This window comes from Schistocerca nitens, chromosome 9, assembly GCF_023898315.1.
Source record: "Schistocerca nitens isolate TAMUIC-IGC-003100 chromosome 9, iqSchNite1.1, whole genome shotgun sequence".
Taxonomy (NCBI): domain Eukaryota; kingdom Metazoa; phylum Arthropoda; class Insecta; order Orthoptera; family Acrididae; genus Schistocerca; species Schistocerca nitens.
Genome location: NC_064622.1, coordinates 302199545 through 302226197, shown reverse-complemented (window position 1 = coordinate 302226197; position 26653 = coordinate 302199545). Strand labels below are relative to the sequence as shown.

The window sequence follows — 26653 nt, the reverse complement described above, 5'->3', positions numbered from 1 at the left end:
TTAGTTAATTATGACGTTGTTACTTGTCACCAATACCTGTAAAATTTACGTTTCTCTGTAATATTATTTCGAAGAATGGTCAGATGTCTAACATTTAATGGAATCCATATAATTAATGTATTATATGTTGTATATTATTATATGTCCCTTAATTACAATGATAGTCTTTGACTTAAAAAATTATTTGATGACTTCTCAAAGTCGAAAGATATTCATTAGTCTCGGGTCTGTTACACAGGGAGAAGCGAGAAGAATGGCTGTTGTGACGTGGTGCTGGATAGTGGCAGCTCTCGTGGTGCTAGTGGGGCTGCTCTGCCGGTACATGATGCGGAACTTCAACTTTTGGAAGGATCGAGGGGTGCCCTATATGAGGCCGTGGCCATTCGTCGGCAATATGGGCACTGTGGTGGCTTGCAAAGAACACCTTGCAGACGTTGTCTTCCGGTGTTATCGACTGGCAGGAGATGTGCCCTTCAAAGGCATGTTCGCCTTTGACCAACCTTTCTTGATGGTCAAGGACCCAGAACTCGTGGGTCGTATCTTCGTTGCAGACTTCGGCACGTTCCACACTCGCAATTTCGAGGTCAACAGTGAGACTGATACTGTTTTCGCCAATTCGATTTTCGGTGCACAGGGTCGGAAGTAAGTGTTGTTAGTACACTATATCTGTACTATATTAGTATAACTCTACTACTATTTTAGCGCAATGAGTAATAGACTAATCGTTTCGTTCGGTTGCAGGTATCATACACTTTGTTGTTGTTGTTGTTAAAAAATGTGTCCTGTCAATCAGTCATGGAAGTTTTCCACCTCAACTGCTTTTGACAAGCATTCATTTTATTGTCAGATGATGTAATAAAGTGAATACTTGTCAACATTTCGATGCTGGAAAACTTCAGAACGTCTTTAAACTCTAAATTTTGTTTGCATTCTTCCAGGTCTTTTGTGTGGAAAATTCAGTCTGCTGTTTGATCATTTGTGTGAAAAACACATCCGGAAAGTTAACTAGTACGTTACGACATAAATTGCAACATTTGTTGTTATAGAGTTTTCGCTTACCCATTATTACAGTCTACTGCAGTGGCAAACATACGAAGAACCGAAAAATGCCATGTGAAGGATGTAGAAATTATTTAATAACTTTTTACTCATTCTTTGTAACAGTTGATAGCTATTACTGGACTATTATTTTTAACATTCTGTCTGAAGATGATTTGTGAATATATCTTTCCACTACGCCCTATCTCCCGGTTCTTTCTTCGTCACCTGTTGTTGCTTTCTTTTTCTCGAACTGTCTAGTAACAGGATTTTTTTTCGGGTGGTCTACAGGTTCATATCACATACACACACACACACACACACACACACACACACACACACACACATAGAAGCTGAACGTCATTTTCAGTCAGATTAGGTCTCTCGTCTTTCGGCGATCAATCAACCGTCGTTAATATGTTCCCGGGTAGCCACTAGCAACTTTACACACTGTTGCGAAAAAAAAAAAAAAAAAACCCTCACCTCAATACAGTGTTGGATCCTCTGAAAAGGAGCACCAGTGTCCCTATCGAGCCTCACAGAAGCAATGTTACCAAATCACCCGTACTGTGTGTGGAGACACAGTCAGAATTAGCCACATCTACCCTCCGTCGAGCCCACACTCCCATATGTTCTCAGTGGCTTCTCTGTCGGAGCCGTCATACATTGAAATACTCCTTTTGGCCATATTTTTCTCAACGCGTTTGTATCCACATCCACACCCATACTCGGCAAACCACTGTGAAATGCGTAGCAGACAGCAGTTCCCACTGTTGCAGTTATTATAGCTACATCCTTCTCCATTCACTTCGTTGGCGGGAGAAGAATGCCTAAACGTCTCTGTTCACTTTCTTAAATCTTATTTGCGTGGTTTCTATGGGAACGATACGCGGGGAGCTGTGGTATATTCCTATATCCATCACTTAATGTTGGTCCCTGAAACTGTGTTAGCAGGCTTTCACGGGTTAATTTGCGTCTACCTTCATGCTTTTACCGATTGAGTTTTCTTAACATTTCTGTGATTCTCTCTTAGTTCTCTCTCTAAAACATCCCGTGTTACTTCTGATTCAAGTCCCACACACTTCAGCAATACTCTAGGATGGGTCGCAAAAGTGTTTTGTACGCAATTTCCTCTGCAAACTGATAACATTTCCCTAATATTCGAGCAATAAAGCGAATTCTTCCATTTGCTTCACCTACGATCGAGTCTATGTGATAGTTCCATTTCGTATCTCTCTAAACTGCTACAATCTGCTATATGTACGACTTTATAAATTCCAGGTGTGACACACTGATAGTGTAGTTACAGTGACAGTCACTTTTTTTTTCGTTCGGCGAAGTGCTCAATTTTACACTTATGAACGTTTAAACTAAGATTACAATCTTTGCACCACTTTGAAATCTTAGCACGATTTGACAGAACATTTGTGCAGCTTTTCCCAAACTACTCTTTTTTATACATAATTGCATAATCTACGAAATGTCAGAGGTTACTATTAATATTGTCGCAAGATCATTAATACACAACATAAACAAGAAAGGTCCCAACACACAGCCTTGAGGCACGCCTGAAGTTACTTCATCTCTCGATGACTACCGTAGGATAACATGCCGCGTCCTCCGCACTAAGAAATCCTCATCCAGTAACAAATTTCGCTTGATACCGCATTCGATTGTACTTTCTATAACAAGAGTAGGTACTTTACCGACTCAAATGCTTTTCGGACGGCAAGAAATACTGCATCTACCTGACTGCTTTCATCCATGGTTTTGTGGATGTCATGTGAGAAAATCGCGAGTTGAGTTTCATATAATCGATGTTTTCGGAATCCATGTTGTCTGGCATCGAGGAGGTCATTCTGATCGAGATACCGCGTCATGTTAGAGCTCATAATATGCTCTAAGATTCTACAACCAATGGATGTCAATAATATTGTATGGTAGTTTATGTATCATTTCTGTTCACCCTTCTTGTAGATGGATGTGACATGTACTTTCCTTCAGCCACTGGACACGATTTTCTGTTCAATGTCTACTATGATTAATAGTTAACTCGGACGCATATTGCATGTACAATCTGACACATGGCAACAGGGTGTGGAACGGATGTTGCTTAAACTTCTCATCGATGCCTGTGTCACGAGTGACGTAGTACAGTAAAGGCCATTTAAAGATAGTCGTCGTTTGGTCTTGCCAGAGGCTTGCATACTTCTGACTCATTATTACATCAGAGTGCCTCTGAGCTGGTGGTATTTGACTATTCTAGAACAAGGTGAACGACACTACGTTAACAAAAAACTAATACTACAATCCATTGTTTCCAAGTTTCTCAGGCTAACCGGGAAGGGTTCAGATAGTAGCACTACATAACTAAGTCCATAAATCTAAGCTGATGCTCCGTCTGACACTCACCTTCTCACTCCAATTTACTTTCTGCGATAAGTACTTTTAGCGATCAGACGCCTCAAGTATTTAAATTGGTCAACACTTCTTAAAGCCTATATTTACATTACAATCTTGCCGGCCCGAGTGACCGAGCCGTTCTAGGCGCTACCGTCTGGAACCGCGTGACCACTACAGTCGCAGGTTCGAATCCTGCCTCGGGCATGGATGTGTGTGATGCCCTTAGGTTAGTTAGGTTTAAGTAGTTCTCAGTTTCTAGGAGACTGATGACCTCTCAAGGGAACCTCCCCATCGCACCCCCCTCAGATATAGTTATAAGTTGGCACAGTGGATAGGCCTTGAAAAACTGAACACAGATCAGTCGAGAAAACAGGAATAAGTTGTGTGGAACTATGAAAAAATAAGCAAAATATACAAACTGAGTAGTCCATGTGCAAGATAGGCAACATCAAGGACAATGTGAGTTCAAGAGTGCCGTGGTCACGTGGTTAGCGCGAGCAGCTGCGGAACGAGAGGTCCTTGGTTCAAGTCTTCCCTCGAGTGAAAAGTTTAATTTTTTATTTTCAGTTTATGTGACAAACTCTTATGTTTTCATCACTTTTTTGGGAGTGATTATCACATCCACAAGAAAACCTAAATCGGGCAAGGTAGAAGAATCTTTTTACCCATTCGCCAAGTGTACAAGTTAGGTGGGTCGACAACATATTCCTGTCATGTGACGTACATGCCGTCACCAGTGTCGTATAGAATACATCAGACGTGTTTTCCTGTGGAGGAATCGGTTGACCTATGAGCTTGCGATCAAATGTTTTCGGTTCCCATTGGAGAGGCACGTCCTTTCGTCTACTAATCGCACGGTTTTTGCGGTGCGGTCGCAAAACACAGCCACTAAACTCATTACAGTGAACACAGACGTCAATGAACGAACGGACAGATCATAACTTTGCGAAAATAAAGAAAGAAAACTTTTCACTCGAGGGAAGACTTGCACCAAGGACCTCTCGTTTCGCAGCTGTTCACGCTAACCACGGGACCACTGCGCTGCTGAGCTCACATTGAGCCTCGACGTTGTGTGTCTTGCAAATGGACTACTCAGTTTGTATATTTTGCTTATTTTTTCATAGTTCCACACAACTTCTTCCTGTTTTCTCGATTGATCTGTGTTCAGTTTTTCAAGGCCTATCCACTGTGCCAACTTATAACTAAATCTGAGGGGGGTGCGATGGGGAGGTTCCCTTGTCAGAAGTTAAGTCCCATAGTTCTCAGTGCCATACATTACAATCTGTTGTTGTATTTTACTCTTCTATATTGTAACTAACTTTTTTACCGTGACTGTACCCTTATATGCATTGGACAAAAGTCACGGGATACATCGTAATATCGTGCGGACCTCCTTTTGTACGGCATAGTGCAGAAACTCGACGTAGCAGGGACTCAACAAGTCAATGGGAGTCCCCTGCAGAAATATAGAGCCATACTGCCTCTATGATGTCCATAATTGCCAAAGTGTTGCCAGTGCAGGATTTTGTGCTCGAACTGACCTCTCGATTATATCCCATAAACGTTCGATGGGATTTCTGTCAGGTTGTAACCTCCCAACAGATAAATTGTTTCTGTAACCTCGGAATAAAAATGTGACTAGCCTCTCGATAAAATTGTGACTCATATATAACCTTTCAATAATCAACTGACTGTGAATCTAAACTGGTAAATCTGCTGCGTCATGGCCCTGAAAAATCATTCTGAACAAACTGAAAATTGTTAGCTCAATGAAGTCGCCGGATAACGCGTATACATCTGCTCCTATAAGAAATTTTTCTGTCACAGCCCAGTGCAATGCTGGCCACTAGATTTGTTATGTATAAAAGGAAACAACTGATTTTTCTTTACGATAATAGGGATGGCCATGGATAGGAGAAATTAGTCAAATATTTTAATTCAAATGAATGATTATCAAAAGTTATCTTTATAAGAAAGATTATTGTTAAAAGATTTTTAAAAACATTTACATGGGACTTGATATAACAATAGTACAAAATCAGTTACATATGCGCACGGCTGCTTTTATCTTATACTACATCTATCAGGCACCGCCATCGCTCTCCACGACCGGCCCAACCACCCGACTGCCACCTACTTTTCTACTACTACTGCTGACATTGCTCTCTGGTCTGCGATTCTATTGTAGCTTACATATAGCACACATCACGTGAGCATTCCATCGAAGTTACATCTGCTCGAGTGCGCTAGCAATAAATTCATTATTCATGGATTTCTTACATGGTGATCTCGATGGCCAAATCGTTCTCTCAAACTGTCCAGAATATTCTGCGAACAACTGTGGGCTGATGACATGGCGCATTGTCATCCATAAAAAATTCCATCTTTGTCTGGGAGCATGAAGTCCACGAATGGCCACAAACGGTCTCCAAGTAGCCCAAAACACTAGAGGCTGAAAATACCGCTTAAGTTGTAAATTTTCTTTACTATCACGAGCAGTTTCGGCCTCTCATACGCCCATCCTCATGTGTCGCAACTGTGCTGTGGTCCCAGAGCGCATAGGTGGCACACCGCGCCTAGCACACGTTCACCGTGGCGCTCGGAGGCCACAGCACAAATGCGACACCTGAGGATGGGCTTTCATAAGCCGGTCGTGATAATAAAGGAAATTGACAACTGAAGCGGTATTTTCAACCCCGGTGTAAAGCTTCGTTGCGGATGTTCTTCCAACAAGATTGTTTGTGGCCCAAAATAAAAATTTCCATAGGACCAAGTTCATTCTCTGTAAATCAGCCCACCAGCTAACACAGTGCCTTGTTGACAACTTGGATTGATGGCTTCGTGTGGTCTGTGCCACACTCTCTCTACCATCATCTCTTATCAACAGAAATCGGTGCTCATCTCGCTAGGCCACGCTTTTCCAGTCGCTTAGCGACTAACTGATATGACCACGAGCGCAGGAGAGGGTCTGCAGGTGATGTTACGCTGTTAGAAAAAGCACCCGCGTCGGTCGTCTGCGGCAAAAGACAACTAACGCCAAATTTCGTCGCACTGTCCTAACGGATACGTTTTTCGTACGTCCCACAATGATGTCTGCGGTTATATCACGCAGTATTGCTTGTTTGTCAGCTCTGACAAGTCTACGCAAACGCCACTGCTTTCGGTTGTTAAGTGAAGGCTTTCTGCCACCGTGGTGTTCGTGGTGAGAATTAATATCTGAAATTTGGTATTCTCTGCAAACTCCTGACACTGTGGACCTCGGAATATTGAATCCCTGATTTCCGAAACGGAATTTCGCATGCGTCCAGCTCTAACTACCATTTCGTTTTCAAAGTTTTGTCACTTCCCGTCGGGCGGCGAAAATCATGTCAGAAAGTTTTTCACATGTAACACTTGGATAAAAATGACAACTCTGTCAATACACTGACCTTTTATTCCTTGTGTACGTGATACCACTGATGTCTGTGTATGTGCATAGTCACATCAGTGTATATTGAACATACTTGCTGCTCCCTTTGTCTGCTCCCTTTGTCTGTCCTAAAAGGACAAATTATCTCGGCGGGACAGTGACGCCGCCATCGCGACCTTGGGACCCGGGGGGCCCCTTTTTTTTTATCAGTTGCTAACCCTCATGAATCGAAACATCGCGACCTTGGGACCCGGGGGGCCCCTTTTTTTTTATCAGTTGCTGACCCTCGAATCACGAAACGACGCGACGCAGTCATGTTTCGATTCATGAGGGTTAGCAACTGATAAAAAAAAAAGGGGCCCCCCGGGTCCCAAGGTCGCGATGGCGGCGTCACTGTCCCGCCGAGATAATTTGTCCTTTTAGGACAATTATCTGAGCAAGCACCCACGCCAGCAAAAGGTTGCTCGACACGTGTTGATAACAGGAGTTGTTTTAACCGGCTGTACCCGAATTTTAGTACATAAGGGGGGTGATTTGGAGCTCAGCACATCATGTCCTCTGAACCGATAACGTCGACATCTACGAGCAGCAGCAGCAAGTGTGTGTGTGTAACCTTCTTTCAAGATGTATACTGTAATCTTCGACTGTCAAGGCTTCAAGACATGTGCGAATGAATTTGTTCCTAAGGACTTAGCATTCCAAATGGTGTGCGATGGTGGAACAGTGTTTGCCTCTGGAAGTTACATTCTTCAATGTACAACACCGTATTACGAACTTGATATCGAATCAGCAAAATGGTTGGCCGAGAACCATCACCACTACAACATTAATTCAGTTGGAGTCTCACTGGATAGTGCATTAAACTCCATCATGTCAGTGGTACCAACAAACTGCACTGTACTTGTTAAAGGTACTGAAAAAGTGAAATGGGTGAGAGAGTTCTTACCTGACTGCCTAATAACTAATGTGGAGGAGAAAGGCTGCCCTTCACTACATGCTCTACGTAAGCTGAATGGTATTGGCAGGTACCAACCAGTAACTGCGAAATTGAATACAAATCTGCTGGTGAAGTGGTACAAAGAGTACTACTTAAAACATTAAGCTGAACAGTGTGGAGTAAAGAGTGTAATGGCCCCTCACAAAAGCAGGCAAGTGTGAACTGTTAGACAATTGTGAATCATGTAAAAACTGTGAAGGTTATTTTCATTTCCTAGTATTCAGGCCTTTTTTGTAAATGCTTTAAAATTCCTGATGTGTTGTGTGATGGTGTGCATCTGTGGTATAACTATTAGGAACTTGAAGAAGCAGTTGTTCGTTTGGTATATCTTTAAAACATAACTGTAATTTTTATATAATTCATTAAAAATAACTGTAATTTTATATAATAAAATTACATTTTATGTTACTGTAATCCAACTGTTATGTTTTCTATCAAATCCTAACCATTTCACAAATGCCTTATTTCCTTTCCTGTACAATACTTTCTCTACTAGATAAGTATTGGGGTATTTTGTTTTCTGTAATTCATGACCATAAAACGCACCAGCAATATTATTTAGTTCAAAATCTTGCAGAGTGTATGTCCTAGGATTTGTTTCTTGGACTCCAATTATCTTAAATATTTCTGTAGACCAATTTGGTTTGTATCCTTTATCAAAAATGGCTTTGTTTTTACTGATTGTTACGAACTCTCCTACTTTAAATTTCTGCTTTGATTTGTCTATGGTACGTATTTTATTATATACTGTGGATAAAAGGTGATTATCATTAACATCGCAGGGTCGCATCTTGGACTTAATGTAGGCCACATTGGCCGATGCAATAATAAGACGAATCAATTTGCTCCCCAAGACGCCGTAAATAGGCGTATAATCATTGGAAATGAAATTTCATTAGGAGAAGGTGCTGTAGAGGATTTCAAAAAAGTTTGTGAAGGAATTGCATGCAACATTCGTGTAAAATATAAAGGAGATGCTATTTTAAGACGTACTCCATTACTGTTAATTTCTAATTCTCAGCCAATTGTATGTAGTCATCCAGATTTCAACAATGTCCGTATGAGAACTATTAGGTGGAAAAAGTTTGATGAATTGAAAAATGGAATAAAAAAGCCTTATCCCTTAGCTTTCTTTTCAGTGTTGCAAATTTATAATATTCCTTATTAAATAAAAGACAAGAATTTGTACAATGTATAATTTTTATTGTCAATTATTACAACAAATAAAAATAAATTACAATTATCCTTTGTTCTGTACACGTTCAACTACTGTTTTAACGCCGTAAGCAGCACCTGCGGCAGCAGCAGTTGTCGCCGCGCCAGCCGCTATCGCTATCTGCCTTGAACTTGTAACTCCAGCTGTGCTAATTGCGGCCCCGTCCGTGACACTCTCTGGCCTTGTTTCTGGCACCCGTTCAAATTCAACTGTTTCGCCACTCGTATCCAAATCGTCGTATGCTGCATTATGGCCATACCGTATACGATTAGCAGCATCCTCTCTTTGCACTGTTCGAATATCATTAGTACTACGAGAACGATTTACATTTGTTAATGGAATTCTTTCCGCCATTTCAATGTCTTCCTCTGGTCCCGGATATAAAACACCTCCGTCGTATTGTATAGAGCCATGGTTGCCCGTGCTTAAATACTGATTTACCCAAGACATTTTGCTGACTAAAATAAATAAATCATTACCACCTTTTATATACATTACATTATCGAACAGCACGTGTCGGGCAACCTTTTGCTGGCGTGGGTGCTTGCTCAGATAATTGTCCTAAAAGGACAAATTATCTCGGCGGGACAGTGACGCCGCCATCGCGACCTTGGGACCCGGGGGGCCCCTTTTTTTTTATCAGTTGCTGGCCCTCGAATCATGAAACGACGCGACGCAGTCATGTTTCCATTCATGAGGGTTAGCAACTGATAAAAAAAAAGGGGCCCCCCGGGTCCCAAGGTCGCGATGGCGGCGTCACTGTCCCGCCGAGATAATTTGTCCTTTTAGGACAATTATCTGAGCAAGCACCCACGCCAGCAAAAGGTTGCCCCCCGGGTCGTCCGAAGGTCGCGATGGCGGCGTCACTGTCCCGCCGAGATAATTTGTCCTTTAAGGACTTTCGGACGACCCGGGGGGCCCCTTTTTTTTTTATCAGTTGCTGACCCTCATGAATCGAAACATGACGCGTCGCGTCGTTTCCTATCCGGCTACCTCCTCCTCTCCATTCTCTGGCTCTTGATCTCCTTCTCCCCACCCCTCTTCTCATCTCATCCTCCCCCTCTTCTTTCTCCATTTGCTTGACTACCCATCTATGCCTTCCACCTGCCTCATGCATCTCCTCCTCCTCTTCCCCTTTTTCTATCCATTTTCCCTTCCCCCTCGCTCTGTCCATCCCCTCCATGCTCCTCAACCTGTCCCCAGCCATGCTCATTGGTACATGCAGCCCTGCAATGAAATTAATAAAGTAGGCAGATACTATCCCCACAACAGATCAAGCTACACATCACCGCTCAAAAATCGTTTATTTGTCCATGACATATAGGGCACAGTGCAAAGCATGTCGATATTACTTCAACACAATGTGACTGTCATGTAAGGCAGTCTACATGTTGGAGACCAGAAAACAGTTTCCTCCCCAAGATGGGTAGGCTTCATAGCAAAACAGGTTAATTCAGGAGGCTGACACCGTTTCTACACAACATTCCTGTCAAGCAGGGCAGCTTGTATACCTGGGGCTTAAGAAAAGCGTTATTGCCAATATCTCCGCTCCTTTTGGAGCTAAGAAATTAGAAACCCCACAGTGCTGCTACTCATGCAGACTGCTGTTGCTGTGCCAAATTTGAGTGAAATCGAACCAGGGGTTTGGGAAGAGATCCCAGACATATACACATACACTCTGTATTGTACACTCAAAGACAAAAAACAAAACACGCGCCATATGAATTATCCGAAAGTGATGGAAATCGGTAGATATGATGTACATATACAGAAGAAAAAGTGATTAAAACTTCTGAATAACTGGATTATTTATTCATGAGAGAGAGTCACAAATTAAGGGGTCAATAACATGTTGGTCCACCTCTGGCTCTTATGCAAGCAGTTATTCAGCTTGACATTGAATGACAGTGGCTGGATTCCTCCTAAGAGATGTTGCACCACATTCTGTCCATTTGGTGCATTAGATCATCAAAATTCTGAGCTGGTCGTAGGACTCTGCCCATAATGCTCAAACGTTCTCAGTTGCTGGATCTCTCCCGAATTGAGAATGTTTGGAGCATTATGGCGGAGACCTACGACCTGTTCGTGATTTTGACGATATAACACGTCAGTTGGACAGAATTTGGCAGAAAGTCCCTCAGGAGAGCGTCCAACAACTCAGTCAGTGAAAGCCAAATAACTGCTTGCATACGTATTGGAGGCAGAGCAACCAGTTATTTACTTGCTAAATTTCCGTCCCATTCGTATAATTCTTTTGTGGTGTATATAAGAGACTAATTTTCAGTTGTCTAAATTAACTGCACGTAAGATTTCATTCTGCTCCCATCTAACTATGTTCAACGAGTTTTATTCTTGCATTTTAAGGAGCGAAAGGCGTTAGTCCAGATAACAGGCTCGATGACTTTCCATACGAATTTAAAATCTCTTGTGCTTTCTGAGGTAACACCTTTCAGTTAAGCTCGCCGGACAAATTATTACTCACTCAAGGGAGACATCACGCTAAATCGGTGAATTACAGCCTCTGGCCTTTATAGTAGCTTCAGTCCGGCGAAGAATAGAGTACAAATGTTTATTTAGTTACATCCAGCTAAAGTCACTCATTGATTATTATATTTCGCAGTGCTACAAGGAGGAGGAGGAGGAGATTAGTGTTTAACGTCCCGTCGACAACGAGGTCATTAGAGACGGAGCGCAAGCTCGGGTGAGGGAAGGATGGGGAAGGAAATCAGCCGTGCCCTTTCAAAGGAACCATCCCGGCATTTGCCTGAAGCGATTTAGGGAAATCACGGAAAACCTAAATCAGGATGGCCGGAGACGGGATTGAACCGTCGTCCTCCCGAATGCGAGTCCAGTGTGCTAACCACTGCGCCACCTCGCTCGGTAGTGCTACAAGGCCTACGTTGTAGAGACATAGATTGATGCGTTTCACCTGCCGTTAAAAATATATATTTTGAATAGGAGTAATATCGGGTGACGCAGCACTCCAGTCTTGGTTCTGTAGGATGCTAGAATGTTCGTCAAACCAAGAAAGTATGTGTATGGCTGTGTGAAGACGACTGTTGTCTTCTTGAGGGACGGGAGTGTCCACATCAGACTCACTTACGAAGTTGTAGAAGACAGAACTTGGTCTCGAAGGTGTAGAAGACAGACTTGGTCTCTTAGCAACGTTTGCTCGTAAACTGGTTAAGATTGAAACTTCCTGGCAGATTAAAACTGTGTGCCCGATCGAGACTCGAACTCGGGACCTTTGCCTTTCGCGGGCAAGTGCTCTACCAACTGAGCTACCGAAGCACGACTCACGCCCGGTACCCACAGATTTACTTCTGCCAGTATCTCGTCTCCTACCTTCCAAACTTTACAGAAGTTCTCCTGCGAACCTTGCAGAACTAGCACTCCTGAAAGAAAGGATATAGCGGAGACATGGCTTAGCCACAGCCTGGGGGATGTTTCCAGAATGAGAGATTCTGGAAACATCCCCCAGGCTGTGGCTAAGCCATGTCTCCGCTATATCCTTTCTTTCAGGAGTGCTAGTTCTGCAAGGTTCGCAGGAGAACTTCTGTAAAGTTTGGAAGGTAGGAGACGAGATACTGGCAGAAGTAAAGCTGTGGGTACCGGGCGTGAGTCGTGCTTCGGTAGCTCAGTTGGTAGAGCACTTGCCCGCGAAAGGCAAAGGTCCCGAGTTCGAGTCTCGGTCGGGCACACAGTTTTAATCTGCCAGGAAGTTTCATATCAGCGCATACTCCGCTGCAGAGTGAAAATCTCATTCTGGTTAAGATTGATCCGCATTCGCTGACAGCAGCTGTTCGTAGCTGATCTGAAACTGACCATTACTGGCTAGGCGTGGCACTTTTTCTGGTCCCTTTTGGTTCGGATCCATTTAGGACCACTGTTCTTATGCTGTGTTACATGGTGAGTGCTGCCTCATTCCTTGTAGACGTGTTGGAAAGTCCACGCTGATACACAATCAATCATTTACGTTATAGTCACGTGCACCTCGAAACACTACAGTTCCTTTCATCCCGTCTGTCACATATACAAGCCGACCCATCTTTTGCACTGAAACCATACAACCGTTTGCCACATACCGACTACTTCACTGCCATGACCTACCAGTTCTGTTCCATTTATAACGCTCAAAATCTAGCAGAGTGCTCTTTTAAAGGCGTCAGTAATATTTTGACCGCTGAGCTTTACTACTCACGTAGACTGAACAGAAAGGGTGTAACAGGCAAAATCCTAATCACGCCTCTGTTTCTTCGCATGCACTCTGTTTTGTAACAGCCCAGATTTATATTAATTTGTGTCCCATTAGAAATTAGGTATTTCGAAGCTAATTCCATACGAGAATTTTCCTGTCTTTCATCCATTTCAGCTGCGTAATACTTCTTACCACACATATTTGTTTCTTGGCGGTTATATTTATTCAGAGACATTCTCTTCATACCAGCTGCCTTTCCTACACTACTCCGATTCCTGAGATCAAACTCATCTTCTGGTTCTTACGTTCACGTGTATATAGGTCATGGCTATTCCCAGGCAGGAGTATAATGTGATAGTCTTATCCTGTCACCGATCCCCACGATTTCTGCTGGTTCTACAGAATAATTACAGCAGCACATGATAGTCACTTAAATACTGATAGTAGGATGAGTCATATTTCTCAGCACTTTCTCTGGGAATTCGTACAGCAGATTCAATGCCTGTAGTCGGCACCAGTATTCTCCTTTCGCTTTTGTCATTTATGGTTTCGTATTACTTCACTAATCAGTGTACCTCAACATTATGTCTTCACCTACCACATATTCCACTTACATTTGAATCTCCCTTAGGCTGTTCTTCCAATTTCCCTTTTTTGTGGATATCTCATAACTGAAGAGTTCCTTCTTTTTATTCCGTGGAAGTATTGTTCCAGGCAAAGGAATGCTTCGTAATACTATCATTCTCGACATTTGCCCTTAGATATCATCTTCCGTTTCGGTCGTTCTCCATTTTTCCCTATGTATTACAGTAATTGTCTTATCTTCTACTAGGAATTTTTTATTCGTTGTACAGTCTCTTGTATTGTATTCTGCAATTTTAGACTTTCTTAGTTAGTTCCATTTACCTACATGTACTGCGTGTGTTCAAGGTTTTAATACCACTTTATCCCACTTCCCAACATTTCTGTTGAGTATGTGTACTCAGGCTTATTGTTTTGTGGTAATCCTAAAAAAATTATCAAAAGAATTTCGTAAAAATGTAGCTGTCAACTCACTGTTCTTCTGTATCCAAACTTGTATGGATGGACGCATATGTTAAAGTCTAAAAGTAACTCTGCTCCGGAAATGTTGTTAGACAACAGTAAAATCATATTGATACCAGCAAATATCGTCTGTAATCTGATTTGAATATACCCTGAACTATGTATCAACAATCATTAAGTAATGTTGTTGGAATGAGCAGCTAGGCGTCATTCGTCTGTCGTTTCTTTTTCGCAGTCTCCATACATTTCACAACTCAGTGCTTATGTTATTGCCCTACGGAACTATTTAACTTCGCTATACTGTTTAGCTTTCGGTTTTTTTTTCTTATGTTACATGTCATGTGTCAAAGTGTGCATAGTGACGACAACGATGTAGAGATATATTGGGAATACCCATCTTTTGGGTTGTTGTTGTTGTCTTCGGTTAGAAAACTTTGATGAAGCTAATATATTTTGTCCAACATTCATCATCTCTGAATAACTCCTTACAACCACATTCATTTGAACCTGCCTCCTATAATCAAACCTAGGTCTCCCGCTAAAATTCATCCTCCCCCCCTTTCCCCTTCATACACTCCCTTTAATCTGTTACACACATGGACGATTCCTTGGAGGCTCAGGATGTTCTATTAACCGATAGCTTCTGTTAGTCAAGCTAGCCCCAGTTCTATTCGCTACCTCCTCTTTAGCTATTAGATTAACCCATCTAATCTACAGCATTATTCTGTAGCTCCGCATTTAAAACAGACATATTCTCTTCTTGTAAGAACTGCTTTTCGTCCACGTTTCGCTTCCGCACAACTCTACACTCCACACAAAAACCTACAGAAAAGACATCCTACTACTACAATTTATATTCTACGTTCTTCTTCAGAAACGCTTCTTGCTGTTGCCAGTCTGTATTTTGTATCCTCTCTAGTTAAACCACCGTCTGTTATTTTGCTGCCCAAATACAACTCATAGCTTAATTGCAGAGTCTCATTTCCTAATCTAATTCCCTCACCATAGCGTAGTTTCATTCTACTGAAGTCCATTACCCCTCGTTTGCTTTTGTTGGTATTTATTTTGTAACCTCCTTTCATGACACTATCCACTCCATTCAACTGCTATGGCATATGTCGTCTCTGACGGAATGGCAATGTCATCAGTCAGCCTTAAAGCTTTAATTTCTTTTTCCTGAAGTTGAATTTCCTTTTCAAATTTGGTCTTTGCTTCCTTTAGTGCTTACTCAATGTACAGATTGAAAAACATGAAGAAGAGGCACCAGCCCTGCGTCACTCGCTTCTCAACCACTGCTTCGTTTCCAAGTCCCCGTACTATTATAATAGCAGTTTGATTTTTGTAAAATTTGTCCACTCTTACAGCAGTAGTCTGATTTTTGGGAAAGTTATAAATAACCTTTCACTGCCTCCATTTGATCTCTGCAAAATTTCAAAGAGAGGATTCTAGTCAACAATGTCAAAAGCTTCATCTAAATCTGCAAATAACATACATGTAAGACCGCCTTTCTTTAATTTGCCTTCTAGTATCAGTCGTAGTGCCAGATTGCCTCGCGTAGTCCTAGACTTCTCCTCCCCCAGGCCGGCTTCAGACAGTTTTTCTTTCCTTCTGCAAATAATTCGTGTCAGTATTCTGCAACCACGACTTTTTCAACTGAATGTTGCGCAGTATTCGCACCTAATAGCACCTGAGTTCTTTGGAATGGGAATTATAACATTTTGCAGAATATCTATATTCAGATTAAGATATTTTTCTGTCAGAACATCAATGTTATCGACGCTTTTCCCCGACACATCAGGCTTTTATATATCTATGTAAAGATGTTCGCAAATTCGTGTTATAAACTTCTAGGACTTGTGGAGAGGAGTGAGTACATAAATTTTGAATAGGAACCCACGTTCGGAAACGCACCGTTTCCGTTCCATGGCGATTCCAGTTCAAATGTTTAACTCATTCGCTTCTATTTGAGGAACAGAATTAAGCTTGACGCAGTACAATTATTAGGTAACCATTCGAGACAAAAAATAATGAAACATTACGTGTTTATATTATTCGAAAACAAAAAAGAACCCAGCACATCTCCGAATCGCTCGCGAGAAGTGAAGTACTGGAACAGCACGCTGAAACCATATTTCTTAGACATTCAGTGGCACAGCTTCCAAGAACAGGTCCAATACGTTTGGTAGGAAGATAAAGTTTGCAGGACCAATTAGCTTGAATGGAAGGAGGTATGGCCCAATCACATAACCATTCAGAACACATGTCCACACTTTAATAACAAACCGGTGCTGAAATCCCTGAACACCCGTCCCACAATGGTTTTCGTTTGCCCACACATGGCTGTTTCGCGAATTCAGAACACAGTCCGTAGTGAACTTACATTCATCCGTGCACAGAACTCGACGTGGACACAAGGGTGTGTTGATGCAGCGACGCAGGAAACGCGTGCAGCAGGCAACACGTTGTGGAAAGTGGGCTGGCCTCGTAGCGTGTACTCTTTGTAACTGGTACGGATGTAATTGTTGCTCACGCGGAACGTCCCATTGCATGTTGTCGAGTATTCGTTGAGTGGTTCTCTTTAACGTGATGACGCACATCCTCAAATCCGGGCGTGCATCGTTGTCGTGGAGCACCACAGTCCTGCCTTGGGGTTGTTTGGGGGAGGAGACCAGACAGCGAGGTCATCGGTCTCATCGGAGTAGGGAAGGACGGGGAAGGAAGTCGGCCGTGCCCTTCCAAAGGAACCATCCTGGCATTTGTCTGGAGTGATTTAGGGAAATCACGGAAGACCTAAATCAGAATGGCCGGACGCGGGATTGAACCGTCGTCCTCCCGAATACGAGTCCAGTGTGCTAGCGACTGCACCACCTCGCTCAGTCAGTCCGGCCTTCTCACGGTGAATGCAGCTGTTTCTCGGAGCGGCTGCATAACTTGGGCAAAAAGTTTGGGCCATGGCGTGCTACGTTGCGGAAACCGCTCTTCCGTTACCCCGATCTTCGCCATACACAAGGAGCATGTGGAGCATGTGTGTGTGTGTGTGTGTGTGTGTGTTCCGAAAGCGGGGATCAAAATATCTTTACTGTATCGGAGACCCACAGGCATTCAATAGGTCTCGCAACAAGGCAGACATTAAAACCTGACGTAATATATGTCATCCTGTGCCGGCCTGTGTGGCCGAGCGGTTCTAGGCGCTTCAGTCCGGAACCGTGCGACTGCTACCGTCGCAGGTTCGAATCCTGCCTCGGGCATGGATGTGTGTGATGTTCTTAGGTTAGTTAGGTTTAAGTAGTTCTAAGTTCTAGGGGACTGATGACGTCAAATGTTAAGTCCCATAGAGCCATTTGAACCATTGTCATCCTGTCTATCCAGTTGCATACCAGGACAAGCAATTCTGAGACTTTCCTGTTTCTCTCAGCATCTGAACTGAAACCGTCGTAGGACGGATAGGTACATTTCTGGACATGGCTTCCTATTCAAAATATTATGTACTCCGTCTCCTCTACAAATTCTACAATCCTGTAGTAGAAATTTCTGAACACCCTGTATACTTTTACTGAGTACTGTATGTAAGTAATCGATGTTTTTTAGCTAACCGCTCAAAGGAACTTTGTAGTTAATAAAGAAGATTGGAGGCACTGTTATATTCATAAAACGCTCAATAAATACCAGTGATCCTTTGCCGCAAGAGCCAAAAAGCAGAGGAGTGTTATAAGGAAAAACCTAGAAAACAGTATCGGACGTGAGTTCATGTTTCAACTCCACATTGTACATGACATAATAATTTTTGGTTTAGTCATATTCTATTAGCGGCGTTCTCGTTTCTAGGACTAAATCTTTGCCCATGCTACTAAGTAAATAAAAAGAAATGGCGAATTTATCACAGACTTAGAGCGGTGGATAAGATAATGGTTAAGAAAAACATAATTCACTGTTTCTTTTCCCTTCGCAATGACTTTTTCTCTTCCAATATTTTCTTTCTTACTTAGAGGAAAGTGTTATACTTTCCAGAACCTGTTACACTTCGTTAGTTAATTAGTTCCATCTTTCCTGAATAACTGTCCAGATTTACGACGAAATGGTGCACAACGAGATTTCTGTCGAAATAATGTAGAATGAGTCAGCTTACAGGCTCCTTGCTCATATTTTGTGTGTATTGTTACAAGCAGACAGTTAACTGATTCCTTATTAACAAGTGACTTCAATTTAATAATAATAATTAATCATTATTTTCACAATAAAAATAAAGCTCTTTGTTCCCTAGACTTAACATTCTACTAGTTGCATTGAAAAATGCATCTGCACAATTGATTGAGTTGTCCAGAAGACACGATTTCTAGTAAAACTTACTGTTACCTTTACTATGTATCAGACAAATTATGTTTTTTGGCAATTGATTATTGTGGCAACAAAGTGAACTCATTTGTAATCCACTGACTTGACCGGTATATTAGTTGCAGAACGTTAAGAGATTTTTCTAATTTTTTCTAGTCTTAAAATTCAGTGTTAAAATAGATAACTGGTGTTTCTGCGAATGTTATCTTAATTGTTAACGGGGCTCATTGGAACGTTCACTTCTGATTAGTAATTTGGGAATGGGGGGGGAGGGGGAGAGAAGGAGGGATCTTGGAAGGAACAATCACTCACTAACCTCATTACTCCAGGTGAAATGATAATGTAATAGTCTGCCATGGGGAATTACAGGTTCCTCGGGGATGTTCTTTATATTATATCTCAATGTTCTCGTTTCTTTTTTTTTTCAGGTGGAAAGTAATGCGGTATAAATTGGTGCCAGCTTTCAGCTCTGGAAAAATGAAAAAAATGTTTCCTCTTGTCGATGACGTCGGGAAAGATCTAGTTCAAAATATCCAGAAAGCTGTGAGAGAAGGTACGAACTGTTTCTTTATTTACGCCCTCTTCTGTGTCCAGGCAAACCTTTCATAGGATAATTCGTGTGTTCACTGTTCTGTTTCTTACTGTAGCGTTACTCAGGCTATTTAATCTGACTATTGAAACGTATTTATTTTCGGTAAATAATGCATGGTCTGATTGCCCACCGAAGTTTAATCGCGAAAGTACTTCATTAACTTATCGAAACAGTCGATCGTAACCTAAAGGGGTGTGGCAGTTAAAAAATACTGTTTCGTCTTAACGACTTTGGTGTCGACGTGATGTTAAATTATTTTCCTTCGTTCGTCATTCCTTATATTCGTAATGATTCGGCTGAAGCTTTTAGCGCCAATTATTCCGAAACGACGCTTGTAATTTACGTGACATCTGGCAAATCGTTACAGACATAGACTGGCATAATTAACCTCCACAGTGATTACAAGGGCTCTGGGAATTATGTTTAATTTAATAACCTGTTAATTGTGTACATAGCACGAGGGTTCTTTTTACTTCGACACATGCCGAATGTGTTATTAATGAAAATAGTTTTTTTATGATTCTCGTGCAATTATGTGACGGGAAATCAATATTAAATTGCACAAGCTACAGATAGTTTTCCTTCCACCCCCACCCCCAACCTCCCCCGGATATGATCGACCTTCTACAATAGTATCAGTTCCTACAACAAGCATGTAAGTCTTTCTAAAATATGTATACAAAATGACTATGAGTTCAACTACACTATGTCTTGCACGCAACCTCTGCTGCAAAAGGTTACCATTTGAGACTAGCCATCCGCACTTGAACTGATCTGGCGTTTTATGTTATCTGATATGTAGCAGTATGCGCTTACAAATATCATCCTTTGTCTGTACCACTGGAGAAAAAAGATACTGCTGTCAGGTTTGGAGAACAAACTGGCAATTTAAAGGCTCTCGCAGCTAAATCCAGCTCTGAGAAAACGTTTGTTCACCATGTACAACGATTTGCTCCACCTGCTGCAAACACAGCATACAGGTACCACATGTTCATTTGTAATAACATCTCCTCTGATTTTGGCGGAATATATTATGCTAGGAAATCGATATATAACTAACTATAACTAACTAACTCCTCCCGAACAGGCAATGAGGGCCCAACATTACTGACCGGCCGCTGTGTCATCCTCAGCCAATAGGCGTCACTAGATGCGGATATGGTGGGGCACGTGGTCAGCACACCACTCTCCCGGTCGTATGTCAGTTTCCGAGACTGGAGCCGCTACTTCTCAGTCAAGTAGCTCCTCAGTTTGCCTCACAAGAGCTGAGTGCACCCCGCTTGCCAACAGCGCTCGGCAGACCGGATGGTCACCCATCCAAGTGCTAGCCCAGCCCGACAGCGCTGAACTTCGATGATCTGACGGGCACCGGTGTTTCCAGTGCGGCAAGGCCGTTGGTGAAATTGATATACACTGACAGAAAAAAACATTGCAACACCAAGAAAGAGTTGTGCGATATGAAAGGAAGTTGGTAGGCTTGATTCTACATCTAAAAGATGACATCTATTCAAACTTCGCACCAAGCACATAAAAATGACGCTAGCAGCACCACTATGAGAATACAAATAAGGTTTCCTTTAAATACTCGCAGCAACGGTCGTGAGCGTTAATTACCTTTAAGATTGGACGTGGTGAGTTGATGTTAGACAAGAATGCCTTCAAGACGACAAAGATGTCGTTATCAACACCTCACTGACTTTGAAAGAGGTCGCGTAATAGAGCAACGAGAAGCTCTGCGATACTGCAGGAAGACTTGGCACGAATGCTGCCACTGTGATTGCGGTCGGCGATGGTCACGGGAATGTACGGTCTCAAAAAGACCGGTTTCCGGACGGCCACGTGACACTACACAGAGGGAAGACCATCGTGTTCGGCGTATGGCTCTGACGCAACGTATTGCCTCCGCAGCAGCAATTTAAGGAGCAGTTGGCACTACAGTAACACAACAACCTGTTATAAATCGGTTATTTCAATAACAACTTCGTGACAGACGTCCTGTAGTGTGCAATTCACTGGCACCAAACCACCGCCATTTGCGACTTCATTGGTGTCAAGCGAGAGCACATTGGTGGACAGGATACAAGTGTGTTGTGTTTTGCGATGAGAGCTTCTACTTCTGTGCCAGTGATAGCCGTGTTTTGGTTAGGAGGAGGCCATTTGAGGGCCTGCATGCTAGAAACACTGGATCTACCCCTGGAGTTATCGTCTGCGGGTGCGCGTTCGTATGGCAGTAGGAGCGCTCTCGTGATGGTCCCACCCATACTGACTGCAAATTTATACGTCATTCTGGTGATTCGTCCTGCTGTGCTGTCATTCGTGAACAGTATTCCAGGAGGTTCATCTGGTATGAGACGTTCCCAGGGGGTCCACTGGGGGCCGAACCGCACAATAACCACGGGTTCAGTGTGGGGCGGCGGTGGGGTGGGTGGACTGCTGTGGCCTGTTGTGGGGCTGTGAACCACTGAGGGCTACGGCGGGACGAAGCCTCTCCGTCGTTTCTAAGTCCCCAGTTTAATACACAATACACAACTGCTAGTGTTCATATCGTCTCTCATTAAGTAGTATAAGTGCAAATGTTAAAAGTAATACATAATTCAGTTGAACTGCTTGTAGTGTGTAGAGTTTGTGTAATACAAAAGAGATTTTTGTCTCGCTGCAGTCGACTCATTACTATAGTGAAGTGGGCGTGGCTGTTTTATTTATATACCATAAGTAAGATTTTTTTATATAGAAATAATCTTGAGCAACGGCTTGCAAGTGTGTTTAGTTAGAATCCATCTCTGAGACTTCCCAACACACTTAACAGTCGTTCTCCCATCCCGAAAACACCTTCCCACTCCAGTATCTACAGTGCTTGACTGGATGGGCTCCATTCATGCCGAATGACAATTACTCACATGTGAAAGTTTTCACGGTCGTATTAGCACAGAAATGTTAGACTATCTGATCAAAAGTATCCGGACACCTATTAGTGGATATTAATATGGGGGTGTGTCCACCTATCGCCTTTGTGATGGCTTCGCTGGACAATTCCGGCCGGGACTGTGGGCAGGAGTGCCAACTTCAGGAAAGTTATTGTCTTCAAAAATTGCCTTACAAATGTTGCTTTGTCAGGGTGCATGTCCAGCTGATAAACTCATCGCCTCCGAAATGTTCCTCCACTCTGCACGCTACACAGTGATGTAAAATGTCACATCCTTCCCCATTTAGAGTTTAAGCCCAAATGGGGGTCAAACCCCAACGTCATATCCTAACACCACATCCTCTGTGCTTCACTGTTGGCGCTACGCATCATGGAAAGTAACGTTCTGCAGGTATTCACCAAAGCCAAAACCTACCATTGGACTGCCAAAGTCTGTATCGTCAGTCCAAATCACTCGTTCCCATTAATCCACTCTCCATCTGTGTCACTCTTTCCACCACCGCAAGCATCGCTACGCATGATCTACAAAAATGTGTGGTTCATGAGGAGCTGCTCGAGCATTTTACTCCATTGTTTCTAAATCTCTGTGCACAGTTATTCTACTAACTGCCCATTTGAAACTTAAGGGCGATTCCTTCACTTGATTTTATGCGATTTTCTGCGACCACCTTTCATAAAGCTCGACGCTCCATGTCCATCACTACATGAGATCAGTCTGGTGTTGGTTTAGCTGTGGTTGTTCCTTCGCGTTTCCACGTAACAATCACATCACCATCAGTCAAATTGGGCAGTTTTAGAAGAGTTGAAATGTCCATGATGGATCTCTTCGCGCCGGCCGGTGTGGCCGTGCGGTTAAAGGCGCTTCAGTCTGGAACCGCGTGACCGCTACGGTCGCAGGTTCGAATCCTGCCTCGGGCATGGATGTGTGTGATGTCCTTAGGTTAGTTAGGTTTAATTAGTTCTAAGTTCTAGGCGACTGATGACCTCAGAAGTTGAGTCGCATAGTGCTCAGAGCCAATTGAACCAATTGAATTGATCTCTTCGCCAGGTGGCAAAGAATAACTAGTCCACGATGAGTCGCTAAGCTCTCTTGACCGACCCATCATGCCGTTACTGCTTCTCTACTGACAACACGCTCGCTCGCTCGCTGTGAAACACTGGCGACATATGCCAGGTGTAGAGGCAGTGTAAGCACCGGACCTGCTGTTTCTGCGCTGACCTATGGTGTTGGCAATGGGACCTATCGTGACGAGCTGTCCTCAGTGAGCGACCCTGGCTACAGAAACGCTCTTTGTATCGTCATCGGAACTGCGGGCCAACGTGTTGTCGGCCTGTGGTGGACCTGTTGGCCCAGCCCACGAATTAGACGGCTGTCAGAGTGTTATGCGTTGTTGTAGAACACCCTGGCGATGTGCCGGAAGCGATACCGCAGGAAAGGGACTCCTGCTTCCTCATGGAGCAGCCTTGAGGGGTAGCGAGGCGGCTTGTGGAGCGCAAGTCGCAGCGCGCTATTCTGGACGCGTTGGAGCGTCGCAATGTGCGTCGCTGCTGCATTGCCCCACACCACGGCCGCATATTCCAGAACTGGCCGTACCAAGGCCAGGTACATGGAGAGGCCGTGGCGTGGAGGTAGTGTAGACGAGGAGTTGAGCAGCGGGTACAGCGCTCGTAGACTCCCCACTGCTCGCCCTCTGACGTCGCGGACGTGGGGCCGCCACGTCAGGTGCCTGTCCAGTGTGACCCCGAGGTATTTGCCGGTCCGCAACCATGGGATGGGGCCCCCCTTGATCGTTACCGGCGGCAGATCCGGAGGTAGCCTCTTCCTGCTGAAGACGACAGCCTGGCTCTTCGCAGCGTTGTACTTTAGGCGCCACTTCGTGGACCAGGCGCACAGGACGTCACATCCGAGCTGGAGGCGGCGGCCGCATTCATGCATCGGGTGAACAACGCAGTGTCATCAGCATAAAGCGTTAACTCCACGCGTGCCACCCGCGGTGCGTCGGCGGTGTACAGGGAGTACAGCAGGGGGCCGAGAACCGAGCCCTGCGGCACTCCCGCTCGAATGCCGGTCGGTGGAGGTGCCACCATCTGCTCGGATGTGGAATGTGCGGCCCGAGAGATACGAGCGCAGTAGGACCACGTGCGACGTCGGTACCCCGTGTACAAAAAGTTTGTACACGAGGCCGTCGTGCCACACGCAGTCGAAGGACTGACAACACGATAGTATCCACCTCCTTTTATGCAGGTGCGTCCGTCTCTCGCGACACCTAGTGGTGGATTCAGCTTTACATGGAGGTGTCCAGGTACATTTGATGAGATGCAATATGTTGTTCACGTGTGAACCTAAGGACTAAAGCAAAAACCAGAGATTACAGTGTGTGTAACGCGGTAACTAGAAGCGGCCTGGCCGCCCCTGTTCCAGTCAGCGCCGTGGACGTGCGCCAGGTACTGACGTGCTACACGGCGGACATCGTGTGCTCCATCTTCCTTGGCGTGGAGGGCGGCTCCCTGAAGAACGAAGACTCCCCAGTATGTCGCCAGCTGCATAGATTCCTGCGGAAGGACGCTTTCGCTGGGCCGGCCTACGCCGTCTTCTTCCTCGCCCCGCAGTTGCTGAAGTTCCTGCCCTTCAAGTTCACATCCTCCGATGCGGAGAAAGGCTTGTTCGACAAGATTGTTCAGGTAAGCAGGTGGAAAAAGAAAATTCAGATGAATGCGAACAGGGAACCTACACCGACGGTTCTAAACAAACTTAATTACGTACACTCATGTTAAAAAAATCTTGAACGACTAGAGATAGGACGTTCATATTCACAGGACACGTACATTAGTATGTTCTGTAAAAATGATCAAAATTTGTACCATTTCAGCCCATGTGTTCAAGGTCAACATCGGTATCGTGCCGCAACACCACCTACCGGTAAAATGTATCTGCGGCTCTCGTTGTCGCTATAAACCGAAGGTAATGGATCAGTGCGATTTGATCAGGCATGCAGGATGCTTTCCAGACGTGTGCGCAAACCGTGAATTTGAAAGAGGGCGCATTATTAGCTTGAGAAAATGTGATGCATCCACCCGTGCCGGCCGCTGTGACCGAGCGGTTCTAGGCGCTTCAGTCTGGCTCCGCGCTGCTGCTACGGTCGCAGGTTCGAATCCTGCCTCGGGCATGGATGTGTGTGATGTCCTTGGGTTAGTTAGGTTCAGGTAGCTCTAAGTCTAGGGAACTGATGACCTCAGATGTCCCATAGTGCTTAGAGCCATTTTGAACCATCCACCCGGAAAATTGCTGCTCGTGTGGGAAGGATCGGCAGTTCAACGGGTATGTGCAAAATGGTTCATGGAAGACCGTAGAACACAACGAGATGCGTCAGGTCGCACCAACCAGGCCACCACCACCACCACCGCCGCCACCACCACCACATGCTCCTCCTCCTCCTCTTTCTGCCCCTCCTCCCCCCTTCCCCCTCTCCACGAGAAGATCGACACTTCATCCGAATGGCACTGCAGGACATCTCTGTGACCTCCTCGACTCTGGCGCAACGGTGTAACACTTCGTACACCATCAGGGGTGACAGTCCGTCGCCGTTTATTACGGCGCCTGGGTTACGTGTGCGTCGTCCAATTCTACGCCCACCTTTGACGAGTGCGCAGAAACGTGCTAGACGGAAATGGTGAATGGAACAACGTCACACTGACAGGAATCGCATCAGATAGTATTTCGGACGAATTCAAGTTCTGTTTGTTTGAAGATGATAACCGAATTTTGGTTCGCCGCAGAATGGGGATTGGCATCACAGTGACTGCATTCGCACAAGAAATACAGCGCCAACTCAAGGCCTTATGATGTTGGGTGCTATCAAACGCACTCACAAATCACAGTTGCTGCGTATACAGGGCACTATCACCAGTGTGATGTACGGGAGCGACATCCTCCGACCGGTAGCCATTCCGTTTCTGCACAACACCCCACATGATGTCATCCTTTTGCCTTGGCTCGCCACATCACCAGACCTGTCATCAATCGAAAATGTGTGGGATATGGTGAAAAGACAGCTGATGCGCTGTGACCCAATTCCACCCATCACAGGTAAACTTTGGAACCAGGTGAATGCAGCATGGATGGCTATACCACAGGACGCCATTCGCGCTTGCACGCATCGATGCCATCGTGCATGGAACAAGTTGTCAGGGGCCATGGAGGACCCTGTGCCTGTTCGGCAAGAGGACACATGCTGAACCGTTATGACTAAAATACTTGTCATTTCTGCAGAACAAACTAATGTATGTGTCCTGTTAATATGAACATCCTATCTCTAGTCCTTCAAGGTGTCCTGTTTCTTTTTTTTCTGAATTGAGTGTATATACACTCATGCTCATAAATTAAGAATAATACTGCTACATGGTGAAACAACGCTCTGGTGGGCGGTTTGCGGGTTTAAATCACCTCGGGGTATGAGCAAGCGGTGCAACTGACCTGCGGTCGTCGCACGGTGGCGCTGCC

At 44.2% G+C, this 26653-nt stretch overlaps 1 protein-coding gene across 1 annotated transcript in view; it reads left to right on the top strand.

The window, feature by feature from the left end:
* Positions 1–253: 253 nt before the first annotated feature.
* Positions 254–26653, top strand: part of LOC126204197 (cytochrome P450 6j1-like) — a 95272-nt gene continuing 68872 nt past the window's right edge. The window contains exons 1-3 of the mRNA XM_049938597.1: positions 254–642; positions 19066–19190; positions 24575–24834. Of these exons, the coding sequence (XP_049794554.1) occupies positions 254–642; positions 19066–19190; positions 24575–24834 (774 nt within the window). The remainder of the gene's footprint in view (positions 643–19065; positions 19191–24574; positions 24835–26653) is intronic.